Here is a 25,064-nt window from a genome sequence, read left to right as displayed (position 1 = left end):
AGACTACGCTGATTGAGGCAGAACAGTACACGTGCTCAATGACTTGCCTCGGCCGAGAATGACTCGTCAGCAAAAACGCAATAATAGGAACGAATCATGAGATAAACTAAGAATAAACATCAAATACACCCATTCATCCTCATGCATGCAGGATATCGAGTCTTTGTTCCCTCAACTGCATGCAATTGTCCATCCATTAATGCAGCCATTCATTCATTGATTCATTTTCACGATACAGCCTCATACCCCTCCATAGTCAAGACGTGGCGATGCCACACAGCCAATCACCCGTTCATGTCATCAACAGAAGAAAAACAAGATAAGGAGAAGAGTAAGTAAAAATAAAAATAAAAAAATAAAAGCGTAGAAACACGGATAATCCTGTTCCCTCACACCCATCCGTTCAATCCGCTACGATCATTCCCAGCCGGGAGGCCTTCAACGAACAACCCAACTCCGCCAATCTAGCGCAATGACACGACGACATGAGAGACAATGAAAAACAGACACAACCGTCATCAAGCATGAGCCCAAGGCACCAGTCGTAATAACAAGGAGCCCCCTCGCATCTCCCCAAACTTTCCTCTCCCGGGTTTTGTCAATCTTGCCACTTCTTTTTTCTTCTTTCTTTTTCTTCTTTTTTGTAAGTATTCCTTTTTCCGTTCCAAGTTATTTGAGCGCTTGAGAATGGCTGTGATGTGTGTAAGTGGCAATGATCAGCCCGGTCATCCACAGCTCTAGTTTTTCCCTTTGAAACGAATTCCAAACGAAGTCTTCTGGACACGCCCACACAACCTTCTTTTCCAAGAGCTAGATCCTCTCCCCCTCCAATTCAGACACATGGTTAGGGTATGTATATCAACAGGCTCACGACAGGTGGTATGTGAGAGCGCATGGGTGCAATGCACTGTGAAAAAAAAGAAAAGAGTTGACACAATTTATGGATTAATTTTGATTGGTATGATCGATATAACTTTGCAAATTACAACCGAATTCTCGAGCTTGGCAAGAACTTTGCGAGAGTTTGCGGTAGGGAAGCGGGATGGAGAGCGGGAGGCTCTACCGGTAGAGGGTCCTGGGGTAGTCTGTTTACTGGTGACCAGCCTTTCGGAGAGTGGTGGCGAGCCATTCGAGACCCTCGTACAGACCATCTCCGGATGTGGCACAAGTCGACTGGATGTACTGTAGGAAGCATGTTAGCGGGTTGGACCGATGTCCTCTAGAAGCACTCTACTTACCCAGGCGCGTTGTCTCAGGCTGTGAAGGCCGAGCTTGTCGGTGATCTCGGCAGCGTTCATGGCGTTCTGTCGGGGATTCGGAGTTAGTATATTTGTTCTCGCGGAAGGGTGATGGAGCACGGCTATTCAAGCCATATTATGGAGGGAAGAGATGACATACAGGCAGATCCTGCTTGTTGGCGAAGACGAGCAGGATGGCATCTCGCAGCTCATCCTCGTTCAGCATACGCTGAAGTTCCTCTCGGGCCTCGACGATACGATCCCGATCGTTGCTGTCGACGACGAAGATGATGCCCTGGGTGTTCTGGAAGTAGTGTCTCCACAGAGGACGGATCTTGTCCTGACCACCGACATCCCACACGGTGAACTGGATGTTCTTGTACTCAACAGTCTCGACGTTGAAGCCTAATCAGCGGGGTGTTAGCGACACTAGGAGCGGGCAAGACGGAGCGCGGGGGGATGGAGGAGTTCCGTACCAATAGTGGGGATGGTGGTGACGATTTCACCAAGCTTCAGCTTGTACAGAATGGTGGTTTTACCAGCGGCATCAAGACCGACCATGAGAATTCTCATCTCCTTCTTCCCCCACAGCTTGTCGAAAATCTTAGAAAAGGCGAGACCCATGATTGCGACTGGTGGCGACGCGGCCTAACAAACGTCGAATATGTGAATAGAAGAAGAAAAAAAGAGTCCTGTTAGATGATACGCGTAAGCAGGCAAGGCCAAGTCGGAATCAGAAGAGCAGGGGGAGGCCAATTTTTTTTTTATTTTTCTCAGGGTGGTGTGCAAAACGTGTAAATGGAGCGACGATGGCGTGAACAGGATTTGGGGTGGTGCAGAGCAGGACGCAATTGGCAGGCAGCTCTCCAGCGACCAAGATGCCCTGGACGACAGCTATTTATCTCGAGAAGGACAGAGATGCGTGCTCGCGAGATGCTTGAGGACACAGTATCCGGGCATGGATGAAGCTGCGATGGGCATGGGATGGGCTGAAGCAGGCTGCCGCATTTTTGCTTTTCGCTGAGCTGTCTTCTCCGGCTAGCGCCCCCTGGAGGAGGAGAGCGTGGAAAAGACGAATGCATCAGGCAGCGCAGGCCGCAGGGCTGGAGAGGAAAACAGAGGGCGCGAGACACGCTGGCAACTCACCTGGGGGCGTTCGCGTTGGGCACACGAGAGGACGAAGCGAAAGGGTCGTGTCTTCGTAAGGTTTTGTGTCGGTGAGACTGCTGGAAGATCGGAGTGGGAGAAAGGGAACCGGATTTGCCTGGCTGGCTTTTGGGGGGGCGCAAGCGACTAAGGCTTTTAGTAGGGAGAGGGGCAAGGGGCGCCAGGCGTTGACTGGCCACTGCGAGAAGAGTACTCACTGTACGAAGCCACCTGTGCGAGTACTCGTTACTGCTGAAGGGTGCTGCAGCGCAGGCGTGGACAGGGTGCAGGTACCGGGTACCGCCCACTTGTCGCTGCCCAGATTCGCCTCTACCAGCCCGCGCCGCCTCGTGCCTTATCGCGGCCAAACGGTACTCGCAAGGTACATTCGTATCAGCCCCAGAGTGCCCATCTCCACCCGCGCGGCCCACTATTCGTCATCTCTCGCCAAAGTATCGTGGCTGTATCTCGATTCTCTCGTGCCCCTGAGGCCTTGTCGGTAAAACCGCGGCCCTGCGAGCCCTGTAGCCAGGACAGCGGCGTGGTCTGCAGGGCGGCTGGTGGGTGGAATTGTAGGCCAAGGTGGTCAATTCGATTCGCGACCAAACTGGTGATAGTAGCAGAGCAGCGCAGGGCAGAACAGAGCTTCCAATCTTGTCTCTCCCACCAGCCAATTCAATTCTCTCCCGCCCAAATCCAAAACCCCCGCAGCTCGACATGCATCTCCTTTCAGCAGCGAGGACGTTCCTCGCCGCCGCCATGGCCTTCCAGGCTGTGGTGGCGCACAACATCGTGCTGCCAGCCCGTGGCATCGAGTGCTTCCACGAGAGCCTCCACCGGGACGACAAGATGACCGTCACCTTCCAGGTCGGCGACCGCGAGTTTGGCAGTGCAGGCAACCTCGACATTGACTTTTGGGTATGACTCAGCTCCGTGTCTCGTTTCAATCTTAATCGGCTTGCAATAGACGGATGCCTTGTAGGCAGAAGGGAATCAGGGAAATGAGCTTGATGTCAGCTAACACATGTCACTTGGACAGATCATGAATCCCGCGGGCGAGTACCAGATCAACGAGAGGACAGTTTCCAACGGCGACCACTCCTTTACCGCTATGCACGACGGCAAATACACCTACTGCTTCGGTAACCAGCACTGGGTCGCCAACACCAAGGAGGTTTCCTTCAACGTCCACGGCATCGTCTATGTCAGCGAATCAGACAGCCCCAGTGATCCTCTCGAGTCCGAAGGTACATAATAGCTCTCCTTACCATGTCAACCTGCTCCTTGAAAGCTTCACTAACTCTTCTTTTGCAACTTTAGTCCGACGTCTCTCCGATCTTCTCGCCCAGATCAAGGACGAGCAGCAGTACATCGTCGTCCGCGAGCGCACCCACCGCAACACCGCCGAGAGCACAAACTCCCGAGTCAAGTGGTGGAACCTCTTCGTCATCGGCATCGTCATTGGTGAATCCCTCTTCCAGGTCTGGTGGCTGCGTCGCTTCTTCGAGGTCAAGCGAGTGGTTTGAGCTCACCTCCACAAGAGGGTTTTGAGAGAACAAGCTTTGCATGCTTTGTCTGCGCTGGGTAAAACATCTGGCGGACAATTACACATTCAATTGGCGTAAAAGGGGGGAGGACTCTTGGGGGAAGAACTTGTTCTGGGTAACAGGGACGATACGACATCGAAAAAAATGTGGAAGTTCAAGGGCATAAATAATAATGGTTTTTATGTTCGCATGAGAAATTACAATGCAAAGAGAAAGCCTTTTCGTTAAACCTAGTCTTTTTTCTGACAATATACCACCAGATTGCGCAAAGAAAGGAGTAGCAGGGAGCTCACGAGTTGCTAGACAGAAACAATCAATATGTACAGCATTCAATTCATCATCTCCCAACTCTAATGGAAGAGTATATAGTATCGTACGGATTATACATCCCATCATATTACATGGGTATCTCTATCATCACGACTTTCGCGTCATATACCCAACAATAGTCTAAAGAAAAAGAAAGGAAAATGAATATCCAACAAACAGCGACGCCTAATGCTCAATAAGTCGCCCAAAAAGAAAACCTCATTAGAAAATCAGTTCCACATGAGGATGATCACGCCTCTGGATCTGATTCAGGCACTTCATTCCCCGTCTCTCCCTCTTGTGGAGGAGCCTCAATGGGAATGTCCACCTCCTTAACAGGGTGGAGGAGCATGGGAGGAAGGCACATACGGCCCTCGCCTCCGGTCATGGCGCCGACTCCAGCACCAGCTCGGCTCTTATCTTCTGTCTTTTCAAATTCTTCTCCGCCGTCGTTGTTCACCTTCAAACCCAGCCAGCGTTTGTACAGGTTGGGACCGAAGCCAGAGTTATAAAACCAGGTCAATCCCCTGAGGTTGTGTTCTCGCTCGCCGTAGAGGCTTGTCCTTGATCCGCCAGTAGTTGAATCCCGGCCACCATTGAATGTCTGAGCCATGTAATCAATAGGCCAGTTGCGGTCCACATACACGGGGTGTGGTGCGTAAACCGCCTTGTATCCGTGCTGAAGAGCAACTGTTGCGGGCCACATCTCGGGGAAGGCAAACTGCTTCTTGTGTGCCGTCATCCTGTGCATCGTCATGAGAAGTCGCCTTGACATTCGAGACGTAGTGATGATGCTGGCTCGTCGAGGAGGGAAGGGAAGTGATCGGTTAAAGCCGGTAATGTCGTCCTTCAAGCCCCACGTGGTGCCTTCAGGATCGAAGATGGGATTCAGAGTAATCAAGTCTGCTTCCTCACCAACGCCCCATTGGTAGTGGTCAGTATCATACGACGTCGGTGGGACCGGGTCCTTTTCGTGCTCAAACCAATCATTTTCATCGGCAGGGCGGATAGGACCCCAAACAGTCTTGATCTTCTTCTTTGTGGCCGCCTCCGGAGGCTGGCCGTCAACGCCGGGCAGGTTCTTCCATACATTATCGGCTCCAGGAGTTCCCATTTCACTCTGCACTCGGGCCATCTGTGAAAAGTCCTCCCAAGTACCGTGAACATTGGGGAAGTAGTATCGTGAGTTTCGCTCCCACAGTCCCTTTCGTGGCTGAGCCTTGGACCAGTTTTCGAGCTTGGATAGAAGGTCGTAGTAGTGGCCCGTATACCGGATGTCCATCTCCCACTGCCAGAAATAGTCGTACTCGGGGTGCAGGTATGCAAAGTGCTGCATGGCCATGGTGAGCCCACGGTAAACTCCATGAACCGGGAGTTCTGGGCCGCGGCTGAACAGATCATAGATGCCTTGGTACAGGGAGAGCATCTGCGTTTCGGTCCAAAGCGTGACCAGTCCCTGGAACTCCTTCGGAATGGTGTCTCGAATCCTTTGCTCGTAAATCTCATGGTCAGCCCAGACAGGATGCTTAGCATCATTCTTGACTTGAACTAGCAAGTGAACGTCATATCGACCTCCAGAAGCTAGCGAAAGCTCAGAAATCATCGATCGAAGGTTGGCCAAATCATCTTCTCGGAATAGATACTCATCCCAGCACCTGATCACAACGGCGGTTCGTGATTGCTTGGCCACCTCAGTTGTAGAAGTGCCCTCCTTGCTTGGTGCAGAGTCCGCATGTTCGGCCGCAGTCGTCGTCTTGCCGTTATCTTTTGACTGAGAGTCACGAGCTTGGACATTCGTCGCCTTTGAGTTACCAATGTAAAAGCCTTGAGGGGAAGGCGTTTTTGCCGGCAATCCCTTGTATCGGCCAGCATTGGCCTTGAAGCAGCGTTGTTGAACTTCTGCCCAGTCGATCTCGCGGTAGTCCACACGAGAGCCGGAGCCCCAAACCGAATCTGCGCCTTCATTTTCACCGTTCTCTCCCGTCCCTAGACCACCAGTACGAGTAGAGTATCCAAATCCATAGGGACCAAATTTTCCATAGCGCTCAAAGCAGACTTCCTCCGGTAATTTAAGAACTTCGTAAGAGCCAGTGACATGCAGTGGAAAACCGCTTGGTCGGCCGTCGTAATAACGAAGAGGGGGTGGGCGAATCTTGCCAGCAGCATCCAGGAAGCACTCCTTAATATCGGTTTCTTTATTTCGTCCAGCGTAGTCTGCCCACGAGTGGCTGACGGGAAATTCCTTTTCGCGACTCTCAGCCTTGGCGGGAGATGGCGGATTCGATGGCACGGGCTCGCTAGATTTGGGGTACTCGGGCTTGTTCTCCTTAAAAGGAACCAAAGTGCGTATACCACCATAATATCTCTCCAGAAATGGAAACTTCTCCCACATAGGAGGGGGCGTCGGTCTGCTTTTTGCTTGGCCATTGGCAACTTTCCAGTTCTCAACCTGGCTTGCCCGTACCAGGGTAATAATCATGAGGATTATTAGCCCAGATACCGCAAGAACAACATAGCGGATAATTCGCGGCGGCAATCTGTACGGATAGAAACCACCCGGCCGCGTAGAAGCAGGTCTTTGATTCCTCTTCTGAACTAGCAGCGGTCGCACAGGATATGACTCGGATACGTGTCTCGATCCGTCTGACGATGGACCCGAAAACGATGATTCTGAATCGCCATCTGAGGAAGAATAGTAGCCATCGTTGGAGGAGCGCTCTTTCGAAGTCGAATTAGGGTTCTGGTACATGGGCAGCCGCGTTTCGCGGGACCGCCGCAACGGGTTTGAGAGCCGCATAATCGGTATCTATGAGACGAGGATACGATATTAGCGACGAAATAATGGAATGAGGAATTCCTAATCTTGTCTCATACCACCAATCGACGCTTTTCCCTTTTTTCCCCTTTGTTATTTTCTCGTATTTTCCGCTTCGAGCAAATTATCGCCGTGCAGTGATAAGCAACAATGCGGTCTGCGTCAGCGCAATAAACAAGCAGTCCAAACTCCAGTCTTCAGCCAAAATGAGATGCTAAAGGCGGCAGCCGACTGCACTTGCGCGATCACCAATTCGCTGAATCAGGAGAGGAAAATGGAATGCATGAGGGGCTTTTCGAGAGGGAAACAGCAAACAAAGTCGTCGCGGCCCATGTCAGCGTCGAGCTGAGCTTGGCAGCAACGAGCGCGATAGTGGGATAGTGGGATTTGCTGCGTTGGGTTGCTGGGCAACGCCCCGGTAGCGCCCAAGCCTCGCCATTGGGCAGAGCGCTCCCAAACCAGCAACATTCGTCTGCAGCCTAAAAACATGAAGCGCCGGAAATACTGCCAGCGGCTTCCAAAATCATTTCTCAGATGGCACTAGCCGTGAGTTGTGCTACTAAAATAATCTCCTTGTTAGCCATCCACCCAGCACTTCAAAGTACGAGTACAGACTTGTCAGGTTTCACCCCAGCTTGGGTGCCCGTACTCTTGACTTGACCAGCCTCAGTCCAGGGACGATGCAGTGCTACCCTGCATCTTTGCAAGGTCTTGGTGCGGATACGGTGGATGCCGCTCATGTACAAGTACGGAGCACATCAAGGTTCAGCTAGGCATTAGTAGTATATGGTTCACTAAGCCAACGACAAGCCAACAACTCACCCAAAGAACAACAGGTGACTGTTGTGCGGCTCGAGGCCTAGAAACGGCCCATTCACCATACGGAGCTATTGAAGCAAGTCCACGGAGACATCGTACAAGTATGTACGAATAATATTCCGGACTGCCTACCTATCTATCGGTGAGCAACGGCCCCCCTACATTATCCCTACCTACCAGGTAGTCTGCTTGGCCAATCGGCCGTCCAGCGTTGGCAATCACGGCTTCGTTCCCAAGCACGCATGACCCCAAACACGACGTTTTAAAACAGGCTCCAGCCATCGGGATCGGTCTTCCGGCGTGCTGCCAATGCGGAGAACTGCGCCACAGGCTCGTCGGGGGTCTCGGAGTGAGATCTTAATAAGCTATTTTGGAACCGTATTTGCTGTCTTGCCCACCTCGAGTCGAGCGAAGCTAGACCTTGTGTCACAAGCGGACGGCAACACAGAAAAGGGGGTGGCCACCTGTTTCCCGCCCTCATCCTCAGGGCCGTGGTATGCCGGCCGGTATTAGTATTGATGGTATTAGAGGGCAACACGAATCGTTAACGGCTCCAGAAACCCTTCGAATATCGGCTCGTCGCTAAAAGCTGCCTCCACCATGCAAAACGCTTAGCGCCCCGGTTAGAGCAAAGGGTGAAAGCTTGAACGCATCGTTCTCCAACCGACATCAGCCCAACGTCATGAGGCTAAATACAGTCATCCTCCTCGTGATCTGCTGGATCAGGATCAGCGAAGACGGCCCAGTCCCTTGCCTCGCCGCCAGCTGCTGAGTATGTGGAACGTGATATGATGCAGAAACCCTCGCTCAACCTCAGCCACCGTCACAACCCCCCCAGGCCTCGATACTTAGCCGCTTCAGTCCATTGGCTCTCTCCTCTTTGGTCAAAATCTCCTCACCACCGCAGAGACCCCATTGAATGCATCTTTAAAAGAAAACATCCCAGCCATCAGCCGCCACAGCTCCTTTGCCGCCGACCGCCGGACGTCCCCCTGACCTAGACCCTGTTTTCCCACATCGTCCAGGCCATATAACCTGTCCGCGACTCCTCACCTCCTCACATATGTCAAACCCCAACTTAGACCAGCTCTCGTATGGTAGCTGGCTTATACTAGTGCCTTAAACTTTCGTGGTCGTACTCTCTCCCTCTCTCTCTTCCAATACTTGCCTCTCCCACGTTGCCGTCATGTCTATGTCAATTGCTCCCACCGAGACAATAACGTCTCTGTCTCTGATTCCCGATATCAATGAGGAGGCCTCAAGACAGTCAGAGCTAGAGTTGCTGAAGACCGCCTGCATCGTCCAGCAGAAGCCCATATCCGTCACATTAGACGGCACTGCCGTATTTGTTATTTCCATGGGCGTTGTGCTCGCCATCCATTTCCTGGATTCATACCTGGCCGAGGCAGTCGTGTGCCTCATTCCCCTCGCCCTGCTCATCCACAATGACTACCACAATTTCCTCAATCTCGGACCTGGAGGCACGCCGTCCACCATCCAAGGATATATCCGGATAACCTATTTACGCATGCTCACCTTGCGCGATCCCTTTACAGCCCCATTGCCCGATCCAAACCGCGACCCCAAGACGGGTGTGCTGAGTGGACAGCATCTCCCTTATCGTGCCGGCCCTCGACCTATTGTAGCCGGCATCGCACCCCAGCGACAGCTCGACCAGCACGGCTCCCGGCAATGCTACATCGCCCTCCGCCGGGCGATGGAGAGACTGAGTGCAAGGAACCCCAACATGTTTGGCACCGAGCGTTCATGTCTGGAGAAGCACGGCCTGGCCCTCTTCGCGAGACATCCGCTGCAAACCACTTGCCAAGGCGAAATCGCCCACGTCCACGACTCTGATCACTCCATGCACATGTGCCTCCACCCGAATGACATCAAGGAAATCCTGCAAAAGGGCTGGGGACAGAGGCATCCGTTGGCGTGGAAGAACAGATTCATCCAGATGCCCGTCTCTCAGGACTTTGTCATGATTTATGCGCCCAGAGGTAAGATTTCTGAATAAGTGGTTTTGTGAAGACTTCATCGGACGATACCTGTTCATTCCTTCCCCAATTTTTCGTATAGAATTGTGCTCACAGTATTTGCAGATGATATGGAACTTGAAATCGTGGGCAAGATTATCAACGCTGCTATTTGGTACACGCTTGCCGAAGATGTCGATATCAACGCGAAATGAACCCCCTGCTATTATGTACGTCTCCCCTGCGATCTAACCTCTTTGGACACGCATTCCATGTTTCTCAGGGTCTTTTTGCAGCGAACGGCGCTTGTTTTATTTATTTATTTATTTATTTATTTTTGTTCTGGCATATGTAGCATTAGCAACGATACGAGGATTGAATCATGAACAGCAAGGACGTGGCTTCGGTGGGCAAACATTCATGGGGTAAAAAAAACGTAGGTTTATAGGGGGTATCAGTCAATACTACTTTGTAAGTAGTCATCAATGCAATTTACAAAATATTAAAATCTGGGGGAGGGAGAAAATAGTGATTGCACCTCTTCCCAAGGGTTCCCTTCTTTAATCCGAGTCCTCGTTGGCTTCATTCTGTGACTTTTTGAATTTCTCGCCCTCCGACAGTGATGCCTCGACTGTGCTGCCGCCAAAACTTCGTCCGTGCATGAGCTTGATGCAGGCGGCTGCAGATTCTGTGCTCTTAAACTTGACGGATACCACGCCATCGGGCTCCAAATCGTACAAAACCACACTGGTGACGGCGCCGAGTTTGGAGCACTCGTCTCGAATGTCTTCTTTGATTTCCAACAAGGCAGCAGGATCCTCCTCCAGCTCTTGGAGAGTGAACATGTGCCGTAGGATGACTGTCTTGTCCCGCTTTGAGTTGGATGGCACCAATGACGCGTATGGATCATCGTCATCCCAATCTGCGAGTTTAGCGTCAAGCTTCTGTGTCTTTTTGATGATCTTCTGTCGATCCCTCTCATTCCTCTGTCTTTTCTGGCCATTGCCATTGCTTGCCTCGCCAGCACCCCCCTCCTGGTCATACTGTGTCTTTTTGTAGCTTGAATCAGCGGCCTGGACTCGAATCCTTCCCTCTGTTGTTCCGCTAGGCAGAAATCTAAAATTGGTATCGTCTAGCAGCATGATGGCCATGTCGACGCTCTGGGGCTTGAAAAAGACGATGAGGGCATCGCCTTTGAAGTTGCCTTCGGAATCGTTGTACATCTTGATCCGCGGCGCTCCGCTATCAATCTCCTCGGCAATGACGCCGCCCTTGCGAGAGAACAGGTCGTGGACTTCGTCGACCGTGGCGTCGGCGGGGAGGCCAGTCACATAGACGGCTGTGTTCTGCTTAGGTTGCGGCGGAGGCTTTTGCTTCTTGTTTGGACGCGCAGGTTTGGGGGTTCCATCGTTCTATTCGAGGCATAGGTAGTCAGTATCTCGTGAGAGCAGCGGCTTGCTGGAGTTGCGCCGTGGCACTGCGAGCAGGCATATGACATTCTGGAATCGGCTTTCCGACTTACCGCGTCTCCATTTTCTACTCCTTGCTTCCTCTTCTTATTTGACGCATCATCATCTGCAGGGGTTCCGCTGTATTCTCTAAGGTCGTCCAGATCGTCCTCCAATGGCTCTTCTTCCGTAGGAACCCATTTCTTCTGGTCGGCATCGAATTCGAATTCGGTTCCATCGTCATGGACCGCTATGAACTTGTTATCTAACTTTGAGAAAGATATACGCTCATCGCTGTCGAATTCTTGTACGTCGGTCGGAAAAGGCAGGTCCATCGCGTCTAATTTAATGAGAAGAGAGATGTGAGAGGTGCAAGCTGTTTACCGGGTCATGATTTCTGGAATAGATGGTATGAAAGGAATCCAATGGAAGACAATGAATTGAAGATGCCACTGTAAATTGGGTGCCCACCGCATCCATCAATAGCCTAGCGCGCTGCAACCCACCAATCGCTCCACTGCTAGCAGTCTTCAACTGTACCTGCATCCAGGAACTCTCTCAAGGAATACCTTCGCGCCCACCCCGATTTCTGGTGACGATTTATTCCCTTGTAAGACGGTGTGAAAAGCTTTCGTCTCCTAAATAAGCCTTTTAGAGGCCTGAAAAGTCTTACCAGAGCAGTGACCAGAGGAAATTCCTTTTGGAAATCGTCACCAGAAAACAGCTTGGCGCGCGAAGGTAACTTGAAACTACGAGTAGCGTCGCCATACAAATAAATACCTCCAGCAAGACCATCATCGAGAAACTTAGAAAATTAAGGTGAAATGTTACTGAAATCGTACTCATTAATCCACTTCCTTGCAGGAAAACCCTAAAATATGCCAATGAGAATGAAGGCCCTCTACCTGATATCATGAGACGTAACCAGCATCAGTAAGAAATCACCGCCTGCTGTCCTGAACCGTCTTCTTGACGCCATCAATGAATGCCTTGACAGCATAGCCACCGCCCATGGGAATTCCAGGTTGCAAGTACCCGTCATTCTCAACCTTTACGCTAAGTGCGTCGGCAATGCTAGGCAGACCCCCGTCTCGAAGAGCCATTGTCAGCGTTCCCAAGGCCTGGTGGAATTGAGGGCTTCGAAGGACTTTCTTCAACAAGGCTTGCTTCTTTTCCAACGACAATGATTCGTTGGCAGCCCGGATCTGCTCGGCAGTTGGGTCTGATCTACCGTCGAGCTCGACTGTGTCACTAGCGAGCACGATGACGGCTGGCGGTAGGAAGCTGAGAAGCGAGTCTACCTGCTCAGCTGAGAGGGTATCGACGATGGGAACTGTGATAGAGGTTGGTAGGAGGTGGCTCAGATACGGATAAGCAATATCTGCCTGCTGTTGTTGCTGCTGCTGTCCACCAGCAAGGCCGGATTGGCCTCTCAGCGAATCGAGAAAGTTTCTTACTGCAGCCGCGGCATCTGGGGTTGAAGACGAAGCTCTGGAAAGAAATTAGCTTCGTCATCTTCGAGTTGCTTCAGTCACGTGGCAGAATCATCATATCATTTGGCGTAGCTCTGTTCAAAGGTACAAGGAAGTTTCTTAGTACACTAATTGGCCTTCATTGATGCCAAAGTATGTTCTTGACTCTCAGGGACCAGTGATTTGAACCAGACAACCTTGCGCGGACCGTTTCGTGATCAGCCATGAAGAAAAGGGGGGTTACCTACGCTCTTGCTCCATCAGCTCCGCCTTCTCTCGAGCCCTCACCCTCCTCTCTTATATCGCCTCCCGTCGCATCGGGGCCAGCACCGCCGCTGCCTCCCGCGTGGTGATCCTGGTGGCCGTGGCCCTCGATGTCCTCCATGGTCTCATCATCATCGTCTTGGTGATCATTGTTGTTTCGAACAGCCGCCAGTTCCCGCGTCACATTAACATCTTCGCCCTGCAGGAGTCTGTGAACAATGTCGCCAATCTTGCGATCCCGGGGGCTGAAGTGGCTCGGGTCGCCACTTCGTCCCTGAGGCTTGGACTGCATCCAGAAAAGGTGGCGTTGAGAGGAAGAGGCAAATTTCAGGGCGAATATGCGGCCGTTGGTCTTTGATGTTGGCTGAGGGGTTGTCTTGTATTCGTATGGGAGAAAGCTACCGTCGGTGGGAACCATGACGAGGTCGATGACTTCGGGGTCATCCAGCGCCTGGTCACGTCGCCGCCAGCAGAAATGCACCAGGTCTAGTTTTTGGTTAATGGCTGCTCAGGTATAAGCTGACCTCCTGCGTTACTGACCATCTTCGGACCATAGATAGATGTAGCCAGATTCGGGCTGTGGCGTGACCTTGTATGGCTTCGACGATGTCTAACAAGAGCGATGTCAGCGGCCAGGTGGGATGAAACGGAGTTCGCCTTGCGGGTAACTTACGTCGATGTCACACTGGCCGGCCTTGAATGTGATTATAGGTGCAATCGGCATTGTGATACACCTGGTAGAGCTGTGACTAGGACCGTTTCGTTGAAGTTGTGAAGGAGAGGTCCGTACAGAGTTGAGGTAAGGCTTGTTTGATGCTGAACTCCGTATGTCGTGCCAACCTGGTGGCGGGCGATACTGTAGGCTACAGGAGCTCTTACGTCGAGCTTGGAGCAAGAGTGGGTCTTCGGGCCGATGTTTATCCCATATCGATAGAGCAGCAATTTTTTGTTGATCAAATAAATAAGCTTCCCACTCTGGTCAACTTTTTTCTCCTTCTATTCTTCTATCCCAAGCGAAGATTTCTTCACTCAAGCTGCTTTTGGGTCAAACCCAGGGAATAGCTAGTGCCTGCACAGCTATTCCATGAGAAATGCCACATTTCTCTCATGCGGGGTATCTTGCGTCGGCTGTAGCAAGAAGCTCATGGCAGGAATACTAATACTTGGACGAAAGCTTCCAGCATCAAAACAAGAGGTAAGGTTTCAAGAATTTCTCTTTTATTGAATGCAGTCCCTGGGAATATCATGATGAAAACAATTGGTCCGTGTTTCGGAGGCGGCCTCAAGACCCGCCGCAAGACGACACAACAAGCACATTGTGCAACACTGAACTTATCGCCATGACTTGGTTTTCTTGAATTTCATTACCATGTGCGTTCGACAGCATTGCTAACAAAAGTGCTGTTTTAGTTCCCAAACATGAAAAATTTGGTACACTGTTCGAAGAGTTAATAGGGCTCATCGGGAATCCGGTTGCAATAGAAGCTGTTGAAGAAAGTCGCAACACGTTCAGTGATTATCCTGACGAACGGTAAGGCGATGGCTACTATAGGGACTCTTGATACCAATCTTTATGATATAAAAATGGAAATACAATATAAAATATTACAATATAATCATCGTCCAAGAGCACTGCTGCATTACTGTATCATGGCAAAATGAGTGTGAATTAAAGTCGACCACTTTCGCGACGCCGAAATCTATAACTTAGCATGCTAAAACATTGATTCCTGTATATGGGGCAGCTCTCGCGCGTTAGGTACCGACGATTGGGGATGGTGGGGTCTCAGCGTGATCTCGATTTATAGTAGCCGCCAAATCAAAGTTGGATTTGCACCTAAGGATAAGACATTGAACAGTCTTTCTCGCAACGCATTGACAGCACAGGCTAAACTTTTTGTCTGGAGTCAGAGCATCTCAAAAATACAGAAATAAAGCCAATTCACCAAGCAAAATTACAAAGCTGGATCCTTCGTAAGATGTATGGAGACTTGGGCATCAAATTGGTACGATTCGTCCCTGATATTCCTTTCCAAAGCGCGTCTCACAGTTTCCACAGGTTCAACACGCCAAGAGAACTCAGAATCTCGCACATCTGCCTCCATACCAGACTGAGCTCGTTCGTGCAGTCACCAGAGAAGTCAGAGACCTCAACAAAGATGTTGACGATCTTCTGGAGCCCTTCCAGGGCTCGTTCGACCCAGCAGAGGACCAGGCTGTTGCATACACACTACTTGTGAACCACATCTCAATGCGCAGAAACAAGCGATGCTTGCTGGCATATCACAGAACTCGTACTGATAAATTGGAGGAGCTCGTCTGGAATGGCGCTGATGTCATTGACTTGTCCGGCCAACAGGTACGAGATGCTGGTGCATCCGGCAGCGGCAAAGGAGTGACGAGCGGCGATGGATCCACGAGCAGTCTCAGCCCACAGGAGGAGGATTACGTGCGGCAATACGGTGATTTACTGGCGGCTTACAAGGGACAGTGGACGGACATTGATCTCACTGGGAGCCTAGAGCCACCAAGGGACCTTTTCATCGACGTTCGTGTTCTCAAAGATGCGGGTGAAATTCAGACAGAATATGGGTGAGTACAATTCCATATCAGAGTTGAAAACAAGGTTTAACAAGACATTGCAGTGCAATTACCTTGACAAAGAACAGCCAATTCTATGTCCGACAAGGAGACGTGGAGAGACTGATTGCACAAGGATATCTGCAGAAGCTCAGCTAAGAGAGTTGTAAGCATTGCATGTGTCATGAGACCCCCTCTCGACGAAAAGTATGATATAGAGAGGGAGGCAACTCATAGTAGGAGCGCCGTTTCGATTTTAATCGGGGTTGAATCACGAGAGACGACAACCAACTGCCGAAGAAAGCTGACACTTCTTCCTGGGCTCTGGGCTTGGATATATTGAAGCAGTGCAGTTACAACATGATGACGTTGACTGGCCTGCCACAAGGATAATGACTTTACGTTTAGCTCGTCTAAAAAGCGGTAGGCGAGCTGGAGGAGGTGTTTCGAGGGACATGAACTTTTTGTTACATTACATCATGGGCTATTTTTTTTCACTTTTCATCTTTCAATTTGATTCAATGGAGCACCAACCGGGCAGACTAAACCACCAATGCGACATTATTGATAGCGGGAGGCCTCTCCAATGCTGAAGCTATAAGCGTGAGCAATATTCAGCCAAAAAGCCCTTGTCTGGTGAGAGCAATATGTTGTTGCTGTCAGAGGATATCGCGCAACTCGTGACCCGTAGCGGAGAAATTGAGTTAGATCAGTGCTACACACATAGTGCAACATCGATTCTTCTTGATTCCGCCCACTAATGCAGTCTAAGCCTGCAGAAGACGTGCAGAGAGTGGGCATTTATCTCACGGTCCATTGGTGGATGATGCTAGGCCTGAAGGATGAGCTGTGCCCATTCATCGATCGCGCTGCAGGCAACGCACATGTGCCGAGAAGCAGAGCGTCAGAGCAAGCAGGTCTGCTAGCACTGCCGTCTCAGAGCTGGGGTGCATGAAGGCATTACAATGCAGTAACAGCAATCAATTGGTATTAGGAATCGAAATGTGAAGATACGGTATTGGGCACAATCTCGTCTGCGATAAGCTGCAACTTCATTTGCACGGCCCGGCCTCGGCGCCACCGCCCCGGAAATTTCTTGATTTAGCAAAGTTTCAGTCCCTGATAGCCGTTATCTCTGGATGATGCTCAACTCTCTTCTGCATGTGTTTTTCCTTCTTGATTGCGCCACCCTTTATTTCTCCTCCGGTTCCTTTGCCTGCTCCGCGCATAGCCTGAGCCACTTGTCATTCTGCGTCACCAGCCATCCTGCGCCAAAGTCCTTCTGAGACCGTTTCCAATTGCTCATGTCGGATCGTGATTGAACCCATTGCCGATTAGCTCGTCGGCGGAGCTCCGCCATTGGATGCTCCAAGCATGTCGTCCTCGGTGTTAGGATTCTCCCCGTGGCGGAAGAGAGCTTCCAGCTTGGTTTCACAAACGGACCAGTCGCACCATGATCGCACAGACGCGGCGAGCCAGGCTGGGAGCTCGATGCTAGAGACTGGAACTTTGCAACACCAGCAGCTGTCTTCCTCTGTTGGATCTCCGCAAGGATATAAAGAACCCATTCGCTCTTTCATCCATGCCTCAATGCGAGATCAATTAGGTAAAGCATCGTGCCGTACGCATCAGACGCCATGTTTCGCTAACAATAGGAGTAGTCCCGGTAGACAGCGCACAGAACGCGAGGAGTGTCCGCGAAGACACCGCTGAGCTGGCAAGCTACTTGCTATCCGATGGCTCATCACAGCGTCGCCCGAGCTTCCTCCAGAGAAACAGACCGTCAATTCACGATGTATTCGGGGGAGATTTTGGGGATGCTGACTCAATTGAAGGAAGCATAAACCCTTCGTCAGAGACTATACCTGAAGTATCTGAGCCGCCGTCGCCAGAAGACGGAGAGGATGGACGGCATGCAGTGGGAGAAGAAGGGCCTTCTGTGCTCACCAATCTGCTCAAGAAGTCGTCCCCTCCGTCCTCGTTGACGGAGCAGACAAGCATCCCGCAAGCTCGTTTCGAAAATGCCGATGCTGGGCAATCCCAGTCCTCGCACATCGATGTGACACAACATCAGTCCCAGACAGACGAACCAGAAGTATCAGAGGATACCCCTCTTCTCGGCGGGCAAGGTTCGGGATCAGGAGCCAGTAGTAGTATCGATCTCGATCTCGAAGGTCAAAAATCTCAAGCTCGACGGAGATGGCTGCATGGACTCGCTGAGCAACGTCAGAAGATGGAGAATCATCTCACCCAAATCGCCAAGGTAGCATCCAGCCCGCGCAGCTGGAATCGAAAGGCCATCTGGGAGACTGCCGTCGTGGAACCAGTCTCTTGTCTTCCAGCCGTTGCCGTCGGCTTGCTTCTGAACATCTTGGATGCCCTGTCATATGGTAAGCACATTATTTACCCTCAAAAGAAGGGACCTGGCTGACTAGACTAGGCATGATCTTGTTTCCACTCGGGACCCCCCTATTCTCCCATTTGGGATCTGCTGGTATCTCTATATACTATGTCAGCACAATTGTGGCACAGCTGGTCTTTTCTACGGGCAGTATATTCAGAGGAGCGGTAGGATCTGAGCTGGTACGTGCATATTGCCTTGAAACTACCTATAACTAGTTGTTTGGTCTAACTCTGGTCCAGATTGAGGTTGTTCCTTTCTTTCACAATATGGCGGCCAAGATCTTGGATATTGTTGGTGAAGAGAATCCCGACGCAGTCATCGCCACAACCATCGTAGCCTATGCCCTGAGCTCCATGCTGACTGGCTTGGTGTTCTACCTCATGGGCCGGTTCAAGTTTGGCTTTATGGTCGGATTCATCCCCAGGCATATCCTGATAGGATGTATTGGAGGTGTTGGTTGGTTCTTGATAGCTACCGGCTTCGAGGTTTCTGCCCGGCTGGAAGGCAGCCTTGAGTATAACCTCGATACATTGGAGAAGCTCATAGAGGCCAAGACAATCCCTCTTTGGGTGTGCCCTCTTGTTTTGGCTATTATCCTATTCTATGGACAGATGAAGGGGGCATCCAAGTATTTCCTTCCCCTCTTCATCCTAGCCATCCCACTGGTCTTTTACCTATTTGTCTTCTCGCTCGATAACTTAGACACCGGCGCACTCCGAGATGAAGGATGGATTTTCGTTGGGCCTCCTCCAGACGAACCTTGGTGGTACTTTTACACACTATATCGTGAGTATTCTCTCCATCACGTTCTCATCGCATTTCACGACTAACGATCTTGAACAGAATTCCACCTAGTAAACTGGAAGGCAATTATTTCAGTAATCCCTGCCATGTTCGCGTTAACATTCTTTGGCATTCTTCACGTACCCATCAATGTCCCCGCCTTGGCGCTCAACTCCGGAGAAGACAATGCCGATCTGGACAAGGAATTAAGGCTTCATGGATACTCCAACTTTGTTTCAGGGTGCATAGGCAGCATCCAAAACTACTTGGTCTACGCTAATACAGTCTTCTTCTTGAGGTCTGGAGGCAACAAGCGGCTTGCCGGCTACATGCTTGCACTTCTCACATTCGGCGTCATGGTTATTGGCCCCAGCATCATCGGATGGATTCCGGTCATGATGGTCGGAACCCTGATTTTTGACCTTGGGTTTGAACTGCTGCTTGAAGCAGTATGGCTTCCAAGAAAGAAACTGAGGCCTGCAGAGTATGCCACCGTCATCATCATTGTCCTGGTCATGGGCATCTATGACTTTGTGGTCGGCATTGGCGTTGGAATATTGTTGGCTTTTGTATCACTCGTTATCCAGACGTCAAGAGTATCGGCCATTCGCGCATCCTATGATGGTGAAGTTGTAACCTCTACCGTCAGACGCAACCCGTCACAGGACAACTACTTGCAACAAGTCGGTCGGCAAATCTACATCATGAAGCTCACAGGTTATCTGTTCTTTGGCACCGTCGTCAGTGTGGAGGCCAAGATACGAGCGCTTTTAGACGATCACGCGTTTGCCCAGAAGCCGATCAAGTTCCTTATTCTTGACATGTGGCACGTCAGTGGACTTGACTATTCTGCCGGTGAAGCCTTTAACACGATTAGTCGCCTATTGAACAACAAGGGCGTCAGCCTTATTTTGAGTGGCATAGATGCTGACAGCGAACTTGGCCGAAGTATAAGGGCTGTTGGACTAGGCAGCGGGAGTATTGAGGTCATGTTACTGCCAGATTTAAATTCGGCGCTAGAGAGTTGCGAAAACGAGTTACTCAAGACGCTGTATGCCCGGCAAGAAGAGCTAAGTTCGACGAAACATGCAACCGCCAGCCTAGATGTCCCAACAACTTCGGCGACACTGGCCTCTTTCGACGCGCCGTTCAACTCTCCACGCCGTAACCACCTTGCTGAGGCGGCTCATGACGCACTCAACAGTGTTGAAATCCAGCGCCGATCCAGATGGCAGAGCTTTAATGAACCTCTGCGGCTGATGCTGCAGATATTTCAGGGGCTGAGCGACAAGAACGAGGATTTCTGGTTCCAAGCAACGCCATACTTTGAGCGCAAGGAATATGCTGCCGGCACAATTCTGTTTAAGCGTGGCCAGCCGGCAGACGGCTTCTATCTTCTTGAGCGTGGTATCATTCGAGCGGAATATGACCTGCCACAAGGCTGGTTTTGCGAGAGCATCGTCGCGGGAACCACGCTGGGTGAGCTCCCCTTCTTCTCTGAAATGAGCCGGACAGCGACAGCGCAAGTCGAGAGGGATTGCATTGTCTGGATGATGGGGCTGGAGTCTTGGAAGAGGCTTCAGCAGAAGGAGCCAGAAATTGGAAGGGAATTCTTGAAGATTTCGTTGAAGTTGACGAGTGAGCGGATGAGCGCAATCACGTCGTATATTTTGACTACAGCTGGATAATTATTGTAATGTTTCCGAATTTGCCTTGAAGTGGAGAGAACTGGTCATGAGTGGGTGCTCAAATTGCATTGCAGAACTGTTGATTTAGCGTAACTGAAATTTATAGCGAAATCTAAGTGATGGTAATTGTTGGCTTCAAACTGCCTATTTGCGACTAACACGCGTGGTGAGGTTCACTTTTGGTCGGAGTTTAGTATGCCGATGGAATTATTTCAGGGTAGCGGCTTATGTTTTGCCACAAAATTTAAATCTTTCCTTAGTAGGTACCTATAAGACTATGGAGCACAACTAGATGTAAAACCGGCTTCCTCTTCAATGTTAACTCTCGCAGTTTTAAGCACGGACTACACATAATTGGTACAGAAAGATACATAAAATAAGCCTGAAATAACTCTAGTCATCACCATTAAAGCAATATGTCAACTTTCTAACAAATATCTAGAGGTACCTGATATTGCGCCAAAAAATCCATAATTAAGCTAGCGGCCTCCACAATAAATAGTTAATCCAAATTTCTTCCTTTCATGGAAATACTTCGATCCATAGCCGGCACAAGCTCCAGCATATCTAGAATTCACAGAACCACCAGTTAAGACGAGCCACGTTGCCTCGCTGAAGCAAATAAGTCGAGAACTCTCAAGTTCGGTAAAACCATATATCCGTATCTAGCAGCTCCATCACGTGCTGACTCTACATGTATATGTGCCGACGTCACCACAACCCCGCAAAACGAGCCTGAGATTGAGCCTGACTATTTTTGTATTGTTGAAGGCGATCTTCTGTGCTAGCAATGACTTCGGAAACTGAAGTAACAGACAATGAAGCATCCTCTTCAGGGAGTAATCGCTCACACAACTCTCTCATAATATCTCCAAAAGACAATGAGCCAACTTCCCATAACAGCTTTGCTGGTGATAATTCAGGCATACGAATCGGTGCATCCGCTTCAGGGAGTAATCGCTCACACAACTCTCTCATAATATCTCCAAAAGACAATGAGCCAACTTCCCATAACAGCTTTTCTGGTGATAATGCAGGCTTACAAATCGGTGTAAACCGGGGAACTATAAACTTGGGCGTTAATCACTACTCATCGTCTCTATTCGCCAGTTTTACGTCGGGGATTCAAGATACCCCTGAAAATAGAAGCGCAACAAGGCTTAAAATCAAGAACCGAGCCCGTTTCCAACATGGGCGTCGAGTAAGCTATTTAATGACTAGAATATTATAGACCGGCACTAACTTTACTGCAGCCACCAAAAACCATCGAGTATTATACGCCATATCCCACAATACAGAGTAAGGAGATTAAGAGACAATTGGTTGAACTTTTTAAGCCATTGCACTTCTTTGATTGTGCTATTGCTGAGTACTTCCAAGTCGCGGGCTCACGCCATGACCAAGAAGATATTCAAGATCGGCTACATGAAATCCGACAAAAAATTATAAAACGACAGGGCAACGTGTCTGATCAATCTTTATCTCCTGAAAGCATATATTTAGGAGATCTCGGCAGTTTCTTTGAAAACGTGGTTAAGTCTTGGACTAATCCACACTCCCCACAGCCCGTCTTTAATAATAGCTGCCAAAGTGATGAACAAATCTTCCAGTACATCCAAGATGCTTTAGAGGTCCATTATTGGGAACTTTCATTGCATTTATTCTCGGAGTGGCGACAGAAGGCAAAAAGCCTGACCGAAGATCTTGTCATTCGTATCATAGAGAGTGTGAAACATGAGATCCTGATTGGGAGGTCGCGGCTTGTGTCTGAATCGAAATCAGGACAGAGTGACATAACTTACATCTTGAGGGGAATCGACATAAGAATCGAACTACTCGATAGTGTGAGGCTAGGATCATCTCCCAATAGCGATCGTCTCTACGATCTCATTATGAAGGAGCAATCTCAATCTCAAGTTATCGAAGGGATCGAAGAGTCAACGACAAAGGTTTCTAAGATAGTAGAATCAAAAAAGGTAAGTAAAAACACTTTATTGCGATTTACTCATAAATTAATGAACATCTAGGAAACCGTTACACTCATGGTTTTGATTCTTATCTTTTTGATTGTAGCCATTATTCCTTGGTCCAAGGCATTTGCAATTTCATGGAAAGCTGGCGGAAAAGGTAGTACCGAGGATGCAGATTTTTGGTATTTAATTCAAAGCAGTATTATGTCGGTCCTAGGCAATCTTATTATGGTTGTCCCCCTCATGAAGAAGTCGTGGTTATCGCCAGCATACAGTATGATGTGGTTTTTTTTCGGCTTGGGGTTGATACTTGCTGCTGTTTCTATAGCTATTTATCCATTCTACAACACTGGATGGAGTTCAATGGCGTCTTTCTTTGGATCGATTGCCTCGGTTTCTTCTGTCCTGGTAATGACGCAAGATATTGCTCAAGAAGGCAGTGGAATGAAAGTTAAGGTTGACTAAAGATACAAATATATTTTTTCATGTAAGCTGAGATTGATAATTCCATATTTCGATTAAATACAGACTTAAATTATATACATGCCTAGGTACGCAATGAGAAGTCTACAGTTTGTATAATGAGACATGGACACTGTAGCATGGTCCGTGCACCGGGAGTTCGTCATTACTTTTGTGTTCGTGAGCGAGGAAGCTGGATTCGCATCTAGTTGTACTCGCAGTCTTGATTTCCTTATCTGTGGCTTGCTCTCTACATTCTGGGGTTCGTTGAACGAAACTTTTTCAGATGATTCCTCATTCGTCTGCGAGTTCGCCACGTTGCTTTGGATGTGTGCCTGATATGATAGGATGACTATACACTAGGCAACAGGAGTCACCGGGGACTGGAGTTTCAAATTCGTCGCGATTGAATAAAACGAGAGAGAGGAACTAAGCGCATCGGTTACAGAAAAAAGAAAGGAAAAATGCCACAGAACCTACGCTCCATCCTGGGCAAGTCCAACCGGGTGAGGAAGCCCAGCAGGCCAAGCCCGGCCAGACAGAGCTCTACAAGCGCCGCGAAGGCTTCATCTCAATCTCCTCGGAAGGGCAAGAAGCCGGCGGCGAAAGATGACCTGGAGGCGGAGTTTCAGGACAAGCTCTCAGACGTGGGAGTCGCCAAGATGCTCCAGGAGGAGCTGACGCTGAGAGACGTTGTTCAGGCGATGCGATATGTTCGGAACAGCATGTTTACGCCAGTCCCGCCTACGGGGTTCAAGTCTACGCGATCGACTGAGATTCTCAACTACAGGCTGACGGTGCCACCCATAGTCACGCTGGGCCACTTGAACGCGATTCTGACGTCGCCGTCAAGGGTGGAGCGCGAAGTGGTCGAACTCTCCAGAAGCGGCGTGCTGCGCAAAGTGAGGGTCGAGCGGCGAGGCGGCATGGGCGAGGCCCTGATCGAGATGGCGGATCTGGAGGCTATGGTGCGCAAGACGGGCATGTCTGAAGGGGCAAAAGAGCAATTCCTCGAGTTTCTGACGAAGAATCCTACGGCCCAAACGCTTCCGAGGAGCGCCGTGACGCATGCACAGACGGACGAGCTGGTGAGGGCGGGATTCCTGACGAGTTCGCTGCAGGCTGCGCCGGGGACGACGCTTCATATCCGTCCGGAGGATCGGACGACCTTGACTTCGATCCATCACGTGTCTCGCTTTGCCTCTGGGAGCGTCTCGGCAGTGGGAGGCCAGAATGCGCTCCATCTCGCGGGCGGCAGCGGAGGCGCGCCGACTCTAACGGGCTCATCGCTGGCTTCTTCAGAAGCATCCAACTTCCGCATCGCGGTGCCGGGGCACGGGCGGTATCTTAAGCTCGCAGAGGGGGCGGTGGACTGGCTTCGCGAGATGCTGGACAAGACGAGATGGGGCGAGGCGCCGGAGACCTGGTTCCGAGAGCGATTTGAAGGAGGAGGCCTGTACGGGACACGATGGAAGGACTTTTGGGGCGTCGAGTGGGAGTGGGTGCTGGGGCAGGCGGTTGGACTGGGCATCGTGGAAGTTTTTGAGACGGGGAGTGTTGGAAGGGGAGTGAGGGCGTTGGGAGGGTGATGATCTCGACGTATGTGGCGTTGAAGGGGGATGGGGGCATGGGGTGTGCATGTGAGGAATCGTTTATGCCAGCAATGATAGCCGAAATGGCGAGGATGAGCCTGGTAGGGCTGGTGAGGATATTTGCCGAGATATCAATGTCTTGCTAGCATGTGGTTGAGTAAGGTCTGAGATGTGAGAACCCTGAGGCTTGGATCATGATGTTTGTGGAACGGGCTTGGCTGGATAGATTATTTTCAGTTTGCCTTAATTTATCTTATTTTCCGATACGCCTTCAGAAGGAGATTTTTTTTTTCGTAATGAACGATATGATGACTGACAGGTTTGACAGTTTGAAGTATGATACATCATGATTCTCAACAAGCGATGTCGTTTATCGTTTGCGACGACATTCATGTGCAGTTAGGAGACGAGCCAAATCCCCAATATTACTACTAGTAACTAGCCGTATCTACACTACTCCGTAAGAAGCATGCTCTGTCCTAGTTGAAGACCGTGCTTTATGCTAGAGTGATGATCAAACGATGGGCTCTCAAGTAGCTCCACGATCA

General features: G+C 50.1%; 10 protein-coding genes across 10 annotated transcripts; 6 read left to right on the top strand and 4 right to left on the bottom strand.

Annotated features, from left to right (window-relative positions):
- Nucleotides 1-193: 193 nt before the first annotated feature.
- TRIVIDRAFT_111493 (uncharacterized protein) lies at nt 194-2,478 on the bottom strand (the record flags this gene model as incomplete). The annotated part of the gene is made up of 5 exons (XM_014096239.1): nt 194-1,182; nt 1,239-1,304; nt 1,399-1,643; nt 1,715-1,930; nt 2,385-2,478. The coding sequence occupies 4 exons, from the start codon at nt 1,860-1,862 to the stop codon at nt 1,090-1,092; spliced, it is 552 nt and encodes a 183-aa protein (XP_013951714.1).
- Nucleotides 2,479-3,143: 665 nt separating this feature from the next.
- TRIVIDRAFT_226472 (uncharacterized protein) lies at nt 3,144-3,910 on the top strand (the record flags this gene model as incomplete). The annotated part of the gene is made up of 3 exons (XM_014096238.1): nt 3,144-3,302; nt 3,424-3,631; nt 3,705-3,910. 3 exons carry the CDS (start codon nt 3,144-3,146, stop codon nt 3,908-3,910), a joined length of 573 nt encoding a protein of 190 aa, XP_013951713.1.
- A 580-nt stretch (nt 3,911-4,490) lies between these two features.
- On the bottom strand, nt 4,491-7,037 carry TRIVIDRAFT_43411 (uncharacterized protein; the record flags this gene model as incomplete). Its single annotated transcript, XM_014096237.1, has 1 exon — nt 4,491-7,037. One exon carries the CDS (start codon nt 7,035-7,037, stop codon nt 4,491-4,493), a length of 2,547 nt encoding a protein of 848 aa, XP_013951712.1.
- Nucleotides 7,038-9,066: 2,029 nt separating this feature from the next.
- Nucleotides 9,067-10,068, top strand: TRIVIDRAFT_42734 (uncharacterized protein; the record flags this gene model as incomplete). The annotated part of the gene is made up of 2 exons (XM_014096236.1): nt 9,067-9,877; nt 9,980-10,068. 2 exons carry the CDS (start codon nt 9,067-9,069, stop codon nt 10,066-10,068), a joined length of 900 nt encoding a protein of 299 aa, XP_013951711.1.
- A 345-nt stretch (nt 10,069-10,413) lies between these two features.
- TRIVIDRAFT_43268 (uncharacterized protein) lies at nt 10,414-11,636 on the bottom strand (the record flags this gene model as incomplete). The annotated part of the gene is made up of 2 exons (XM_014096235.1): nt 10,414-11,226; nt 11,376-11,636. 2 exons carry the CDS (start codon nt 11,634-11,636, stop codon nt 10,414-10,416), a joined length of 1,074 nt encoding a protein of 357 aa, XP_013951710.1.
- A 493-nt stretch (nt 11,637-12,129) lies between these two features.
- Nucleotides 12,130-13,817, bottom strand: TRIVIDRAFT_111491 (uncharacterized protein; the record flags this gene model as incomplete). The annotated part of the gene is made up of 4 exons (XM_014096234.1): nt 12,130-12,792; nt 13,022-13,523; nt 13,578-13,647; nt 13,711-13,817. The coding sequence occupies 4 exons, from the start codon at nt 13,759-13,761 to the stop codon at nt 12,243-12,245; spliced, it is 1,173 nt and encodes a 390-aa protein (XP_013951709.1).
- A 1,199-nt stretch (nt 13,818-15,016) lies between these two features.
- Nucleotides 15,017-15,776, top strand: TRIVIDRAFT_57368 (uncharacterized protein; the record flags this gene model as incomplete). Its single annotated transcript, XM_014096233.1, has 3 exons — nt 15,017-15,043; nt 15,097-15,629; nt 15,683-15,776. 3 exons carry the CDS (start codon nt 15,017-15,019, stop codon nt 15,774-15,776), a joined length of 654 nt encoding a protein of 217 aa, XP_013951708.1.
- Nucleotides 15,777-16,879: 1,103 nt separating this feature from the next.
- On the top strand, nt 16,880-20,629 carry TRIVIDRAFT_75944 (uncharacterized protein; the record flags this gene model as incomplete). Its single annotated transcript, XM_014096232.1, has 5 exons — nt 16,880-17,223; nt 17,276-18,007; nt 18,058-18,200; nt 18,261-18,807; nt 18,865-20,629. The coding sequence occupies 5 exons, from the start codon at nt 16,992-16,994 to the stop codon at nt 20,490-20,492; spliced, it is 3,282 nt and encodes a 1,093-aa protein (XP_013951707.1).
- A 653-nt stretch (nt 20,630-21,282) lies between these two features.
- Nucleotides 21,283-22,927, top strand: TRIVIDRAFT_226465 (uncharacterized protein; the record flags this gene model as incomplete). The annotated part of the gene is made up of 4 exons (XM_014096231.1): nt 21,283-21,693; nt 21,746-22,468; nt 22,520-22,736; nt 22,791-22,927. 4 exons carry the CDS (start codon nt 21,283-21,285, stop codon nt 22,925-22,927), a joined length of 1,488 nt encoding a protein of 495 aa, XP_013951706.1.
- A 461-nt stretch (nt 22,928-23,388) lies between these two features.
- On the top strand, nt 23,389-24,781 carry TRIVIDRAFT_182923 (uncharacterized protein; the record flags this gene model as incomplete). The annotated part of the gene is made up of 1 exon (XM_014096230.1): nt 23,389-24,781. One exon carries the CDS (start codon nt 23,389-23,391, stop codon nt 24,511-24,513), a length of 1,125 nt encoding a protein of 374 aa, XP_013951705.1.
- Nucleotides 24,782-25,064: the final 283 nt, after the last annotated feature.

The sequence above is a fragment of the Trichoderma virens genome (genome assembly GCF_000170995.1).
Source record: "Trichoderma virens Gv29-8 chromosome Unknown TRIVIscaffold_88, whole genome shotgun sequence".
NCBI lineage: Eukaryota > Fungi > Ascomycota > Sordariomycetes > Hypocreales > Hypocreaceae > Trichoderma > Trichoderma virens.
The sequence above is the reverse complement of the archived record's forward strand: the minus strand, read 5'-3'. Positions and strand labels throughout refer to the sequence as shown.